The 7,393-nt window shown below is 47.1% G+C and overlaps 1 protein-coding gene across 1 annotated transcript; it reads right to left on the bottom strand.

Moving 5' to 3' along the window:
• Nucleotides 1–2,248: 2,248 nt before the first annotated feature.
• LOC125521065 (uncharacterized) lies at nt 2,249–3,701 on the bottom strand. The gene is made up of 2 exons (XM_087535171.1): nt 3,486–3,701; nt 2,249–3,394 (listed from the first exon to the last, which is right to left on the bottom strand). The coding sequence occupies exons 1-2, from the start codon at nt 3,649–3,651 to the stop codon at nt 2,607–2,609; spliced, it is 954 nt and encodes a 317-aa protein (XP_087391297.1). The 5' UTR covers nt 3,652–3,701; the 3' UTR covers nt 2,249–2,606.
• Between the last annotated feature and the right edge of the window lie 3,692 nt (nt 3,702–7,393).

The raw sequence follows: 7,393 nt of genomic DNA on the forward strand, positions 1-7,393 counted from the left end.
TTCTCCGTGCTTCGTCCAAACATTATAGTGTGGCATGAAACCCTTATAAAGCAGGTGGGTGTGAAGGATTTTCTTGCCAGAGTAAGACCTCGTATTCCCACAATTAGGGCATGGAAAACACATAAAACCATTCTGCTTGTTTGCCTCAGCCACTTCGAGAAAATTATGCAGGCCCTTAATGTACTCAGAGGTGTGTCTGTCACCGTACATCCATTGCCGGTTCATCTGCGTGTATTATATATAATTATGTGTGTCAAAAGTAAGAAAATTAGACAAGTATGTATCTAAAGTAAGATTTTTTTTCTTTCAGAAAGAAGATGAGAACAAGAGGCTCACCACGGTGGTGCCGGCGACGAGATCGGCGCGGGCGATCGACGGCGGTGAAGACGAGGACGGGGTGTGACGGACAGCTAAACCTAGACAAATCTCGGAAAAAATGGAGCTCGAAGGTCGAGCTTCGAGAGGAGAAAGCTTAACTAATGTGGCTCGGTCATTTCATCAAACACCTCATGTGCATAGGAGGTGAGCTAGAGCACCCAATGCCATCCCCCTCGCCGGCCAGCAAAAAACAGAGCACTGTGGAGTGCTCTGCTCGCCAGCGATGGGGTATATATAGGCAACTCATTGGTCCCGATTCGTGGCTGGAACCGGGACTAAAGGCCATCCTTCTGTCCCGGTTCCTGCCACGAACCGGGACCAATGGTTGTGGGCCAGAAGCGAGGCCCATTGGTCACGGTTCGTGCCAAGAACCGGAACAAATGGGTCCAGACGAACCAGGACCAATGCCCACGAGGCCCCGGCCGGCCCCCTGGGCTCACGAACCGGGACAAAATGCCTCCATTGGTCCCAGTTCGTGGCAGAACCGTGACTAATGGGCTGGCCAGGCCCGAACGAAAGCCCCTTTTTCTACTAGTGGCTGATCGATCTAGCGCAGTCAATGACGGCATTGTCATCGCCCCCACTCAGATTGGGCGATGGGCATATGACGGTAGGAGGGCGGGGCCCTCCCGTAGTACTGTAAGAACCCCTAAAAATCAGTTCATTTGCTTGTTTTGGTACTCAATCATGAGCATTTCAACCGGGTTCATACATTTTGTTTGCATAGGGCTTAGTAGAAATCGTAGGGTTTCAGTCGACTTTGTTAAGGTTTCAAAGGAAAAGTTTGGAGTTCACTGTCCACTCTAACCTCTTTTATACCTAGCATGATGCCTGTGCGTTGCCACGGAACCATTGGCTTAGAGGTGGTGAAATAATGTTGGTGTCCTTTATCAATGTCGTCAGAGAATTTAATGACCATATTAGGTTGGGGAGAGAACTAAAATCAAAATGTATTTTGGGTCGAAGTCACCTTTTTGTCTTTGTTATTTATGTCTTTCACAAAAAGTTAGTCTTATATAAAAGTAGTGTATTTGTTTATTCATGATAGATGTCTTATGTGAGTAAATTACATTTATTTATATGTCCTTTAGAGTCTCTTTGAGGGCATCCAATAAAATATATCTCTCTTTGAAGGTTGCTAGTTTCACGTGTAGAGATATGTGTGTTTGTTTATTTAGAAAGAATGTTGGACCCATTTGTAAACTCATCATTAACTCCAATTTTTTTAAATAGGAAAAAAAAGATTACTATAATGCACAAAAAACAACACAAAATCATTTGTGGTGTAGTAATTTTGAGCTTTTTCATGTGATTTGACTGGAGTAATGACATTTTAATTATACTCTACCGCCAAATTTTTTCGTGTGGTTTAGTTTTTATTCACCCTTATTCATTAGGATATATGTGGTTTTTCTACTCCTACGCGTTTTTAGAATCTTATACATCATCTAGGCCTTATCCATACTCACTTTTCATGATCTTCAACCACGATTCCTTTCCTTGACAACATGTATCAAGATTACAAAATCGCAGCAGTAAGGCTGGTTGTAATGGGAAGTATCATATACTAGTATCATGCATAAAATACTAGTCTATGATACTACATCCCTAATGCATAGCATCATATGTTAGTATCATAGAAGACTATATTTATTGTCATGCATGACACAAAAGTAACACATCATTTAATATGATACGGTATCATGATATGATACTCAAGCCTCTCTTTCTTTATTTAATTCTATGCCACTTCATCAAAATTGCTTAGTTGGCATGCATAATACTACCTATGATACTCCCATTACGAACAACCTAACTAACTAGCCAGTAACCATAAAAAATAGATAAAACGAGACACGAAAAACATGGATTTAACATGAAAACTTTGCGAGAAAAAACTATGAACCCACGAAGGCGTAATCCAGTACAACAGAAGAGTATTATAAGCACGAGACGACGTGCCGGTTTTAGATAAGACTACATGAGGTATGTATATATATGAGAGGCAATACATAACAATCTTTGGAGGACAAGTACACATCGACGCAACGTCCACACTGTTTGTACTATGTTAGTATAACACGATAGAATTTGGATCACTTCATCCCAAATAAAATTACGAGTCTACAGTATATACAGCCCAGTACAGGGAGAAGCCAAAGGGAAGCTGCCCAGTTTTTTCTCCGACGCTATACAATAGCAGTAGGATACTAGGATCTAGTTCGTACCTATGACTTCAGTCTGAAGGATGTCGTCACTTGGAACTGTCCAGGGCTGGGTATTTCGGAGGGCCCTGGGTGCACTGCTCTGGCCTCGGGCAAAGCGCTACTCCCCCTACCTGGCGGATCAGGAACTTGGTGTCCAACGCCTTCGCGCGCGGGGCGTGGTGGATCAACATCCCGCTGCTTAACATCTTCGTAGGTGCCGGAGGGAGGTTTCTCAGGCACAGGCTTAGGTGTGCTACATGAACCGTAACCAGGAGTAGCGTATGCAGGATGTTCCTCAACAGGGCCCTCGTCAGTTGAACTGTCGGGAACTGGGTACTTAGGATGCTCCTCGGTGCACTGCGCAGGCTCGTCGCCGTCGGTCATGGCGCTACGCCCCCTAGCTGATGGATCAGGAACTGGGTGTCGAGGATCTTCGAAGATGCCAGCAGATACAGGTTCAGATGCGTTACATGAACCAGTATTAGGAGCTGGGTGTGTGGTGGGATCTTCGGGGGCGTCCAGATAAGCCTTGCCGGCTGCACTTTTAACGGCTGGAAGTGGAGGTCGACCCGGTGGATCAACAAGCCGGTGTCGAGGATCTTCAAAGATGTGAAATACAGGTTCAAGTGTGCTAGATGAACCCTGATCAGGAGTTGGGTGTGCACTACTAGGATCTTCTGGGGCGTTCGGATAAACCTTGCCGGCTACATCTTTAACGGCCTGAGGTGGGCGTGGGGGTGGGCGTGGCACCCCAGGGAGTGGGTGAACAACAGTCTCTTCCTGCTTGGTGCGTGGACGATCTGGCGGAGCTGCAAAACGTAATGGAGTATCTGTTAGCAATGGAACCGAAGGAGACGCGTGCGTGCAGGAAGCATTAATCTGTGCTGGTTACCATGCTACCTGGGGTCTGGACGGCTGCAGCGGCCGGAGGAGTATCAGCTCCTGGGATGGGCGGCGGCACGCTTCTGGCGGCGGCGGAGGAGGAGAAGAATGAGCTCAGCTGTGGCCTCCCGTGCGACACGAGCAGCACCAGGGAGCGCACAGACGACCGGGCAGCAAGCGCCATCCTCTCTAGGCAGAGGACAGGTTGGTTGGTGACGAATGCCTCCTGGGCCCCGGGATTATATGTTCATATATGTGTGTTTCAGTCTTTCAAATCAGTCATAACTCACGGAGGTTCGCACTCAGCGACGACCTTGACCTTGACCTTCGTCATGAGGAAGGCATGCGTTCATACCATGTATGTGATGTTGTCTGCGTTCACACGTTTGGAGGTATCTTGGCATGTTGACTCGTGCTGCCAATGATAGCCTGTGCAAATCAACCTGTGTTGGATGATTAGAAGGACAATGATATTCCAGCCCATCAAAGTTTAAATTCTACTAGTGCTCGCATTTATTCTGAAATAGGACTTGTGATGATGCGCGTTCAGTGGGAGGAGATGTTTCCGTCAATTATGAGGCGACTAAGGTGACTTTGTAAAATCTCAAGATGATATGCAGGCTCAGTTTTTCGGAGGTGCTCATAGAGGTAGGGTATACGTGTGTGCATTCACAGAGGTGATTGTATACGCGTATATATGAGCGCCTGCGTCTATACTTTGTTAAAGAAAATAACCGAACGTGTGGCCCCTGCTCCTAGCCACCAACCCACCCCACGACACCACGGGTGGCCACTCCGGCCCCGGCATCCACCGTTTAAGCCCCGAGCCACCGCCCCATGGCCTCCTCGACTTCCTCGATCAGGGGCGCCCCCGCGAGCTACACTGGCTGGAGGAGAGCCCATCCTCCTCTGTGAGCCCTCATCATTCGTATCATGTGGTGCTCTACAACGGTGCCCCTACCACCCTCCCGGCGATCGAGGTCACCCCTAGGCGAATCTCGCGCTCTGAGATCCAAAACATGTTGCCGGTGGAGGAGCCAGAGGATGGGACGAGTCCCATGGGAGACTGTTCGCATTCGCCAACACTAGAGCTCCCCTCATTAGCGTCGCCATCGCCCTAGCCACCACGCATTGCTACCACACTCGACGCAACCTCTGGCAAGACCCGCAAGGCCAGCGTCTTCTACAAGTGCCTCTACACCGGCCACCCTCGTTCCGAGTGCCGCTAGGATTGATGGAAATATGCCCTAGAGGCAATAATAAAATTGTTATTTTATATTTCCTTATATCATGATAAATGTTTATTATTCATGCTAGAATTGTATTAACCGAAAACTTGATACATGTGTGGATACATAGATAAAACACTGTGTCCCTAATAGACCTCTACTAGACTAGCTCATTAATCAAAGATGGTTAAGTTTCCTAACCATAGACATTTGTTGTCATTTAATGAATGGGATCACAACATTAGGAGAATGATGTGATGGACAAGATCCATCCGTTAGCTTAGCATATCGATCGTTCAGTTTTATTGCTATTGCTTTCATCATGTCATATACATATTTCTTTGACTATGAGATTATGCAACTCCCGGATACCGGAGGAATGCCTTATGTGATATCAAACGTCACAACATAACTGAGTGGTTATAAAGATGCTCTACAGGTATCTCCAAAGGTGTTTGTTGGGTTGGCATAGGTCAAGATTAAGATTTGTCACTCCGAGTATCGGAGAGGTGTCTCTGGGCCCTCTTGGTAATACACATCATAAGAAGCCTTGCAAGCAATGTGACTAATAAATTAGTTGCGGGATGATGTATTTATGAAACGAGTAAAGAGACTTGCCGGTAACGAGATTGAACTAGGTATGAAGATACCGACGATCGAATCTCGGGCAAGTAACATACCGATGACAAAGGGAATAGCATATGTTGTCATTACAGTTTGACCAATAAAGATCTTCGTAGAATATGTAGGAGGCAATATGAGCATCCAGGTTCCGCTATTGGTTATTGACCGGAGAGGTGTCTCGGTCATGTCTACATAGTTCTCGAACCCGTAGGGCCCGCACGCTTAACGTTTGATGACGATTTTGTATTATATGAGTTATGTGTTTTGGTGACCAAATGTTGTTCGGAGTCCCGGATGAGATCACGGACATGACGAGGAGTCTCTAATGGTCAAGAGATAAAGATTGATATATAGGACGATAGTATTTGGACACCGAAAGTGTTCTGGGGGTACCGGGTACATATCAGGTCACCGGAAAGGGGTTCCGGGCAACCCCGACAAAGATATGGGCCTAATGGGCCAAGAGGGGGAACATAGCAGCCATCAAGGGCTACTGCCCCCCCCCCCGCCCCATATGGGCCGCACCAGAGGAGAAAGGAAAGGGGGAAAGAGGGAAGGAAGGGGAGGGATTCCAAGTAAGATTCGGCCTACTTGGGGCGCTCCCCTTGGCTGCTCTCCCTCCCTCCCACCTATATATATATGAGGGGAGGGAGGCGCCTAGGACACACATCAACTTCTGTTAGCCGTGTGCGGCGCCTCCCTCCATAGATTACACCCTCGGTCATATTCTCGTAGTGCTTAGGCGAAGCCCTGCGCAGATCACATCACCATCACCGTCACCACACCATTGTGCTGGCGGAACTCATCTACTTCCTCGACACTTTGCTGGATCAAGAGTTCGAGGGACGTCATCGAGCTGAACGTGTGTAGAACTCAGAGGTGCCGTACGTTCGGTGCTTGATTGGTCGAAACGAGAAGAAGTTCGACTACATCAACCGTGTTGTCGAATGCTTCCGCTTTTGGTCTACAAGGGTACGTAGACACACTCTCCCCCTCTCATTGCTATGCACCTCCTAGATAGATCTTGCGTGAGCGTAATTTTTTTTTAAATTGCATGCTACATTTCCTAACAAGGATTGGCGCTGTCGCCGGTGTGGTTTCTATGACCACATAGCTCGGGACTCACGATGAGTACTAGACAAAGTGTTCGGCTACCCAAGTGAGCTAGCAGGAGCAGTGAGGATAGATGGGGGTGGAATGGTTGGGGTAGCTAAGGGTGCAAAAGCAAAAGGAGCAGGCACGTATGCCGCTCTTGTAGGAACAAGTTCCTCTCTAGTGCGGGTCAGCTCCTAAGATAGGATGTTAACCAGAAGGAACCCGGCTGTCAGATAGCGCGCCAGATGACTAACCGGACGATCACACGCCTGGTCAATGGATGCAAAACGGAATCGCCCTATTGCGGAGAACAGGGTGGGATAATAGTATGTCACATCCCTAGTTTGGTAATGCACCTAGGATAGTATTGCTTGTGGCATCATGGTTTACTTTAATTGAAACTTGAAATGGGGATGCTCACAACCCTAGCACCAAATTAATTCAAATAGGTTTAGCTTAAAATAATTTTCAATGAACTTTCCAGGACATATTTGGGCTTGGGGTTAATCCATACTATTTTGAGTTGGAGCAAATAATTTCTATAAATAGTTTTGTTACTCCAAATATTCTAGAATTATTTGAGGGCCTCTCGAATATTTCAGTTGATGCCCACAATTATTTTTAGAATTTTAAAAAATAATTTAGTCCAGTAACTAAATCAAAACAAATTACAAAAGTAGAAAACAAAAACAAGAATAGAGAGAGAGAGAGAGCCGTGCAACCCGTCCGGCCCAACTGGCCCAATGGTCAGTCATCGTCCACCTCTCGCCAAGAGGACACGCGCGAGCATGCGCACCGCCACCTCCTGTTTGCCGTCGAGTGCCTAGAGCTGGCTAAGGACGACATGCATGTCCCCGAGCCCAACCCTCTCACTCTCGCCCTCATTCCTCATCTCTCCCTCATGGCCAAAGCTGCCATGAGCACGTCGTCGTAGTTCTCGTACCATCGCCCACCTCTTGTTGCATCATTGTGTCTAGA

Source organism: Triticum urartu, chromosome 7A, assembly GCF_056163025.1.
Source record: "Triticum urartu cultivar PI428250 chromosome 7A, HENAU_Tu73, whole genome shotgun sequence".
Lineage (NCBI taxonomy): Eukaryota > Viridiplantae > Streptophyta > Magnoliopsida > Poales > Poaceae > Triticum > Triticum urartu.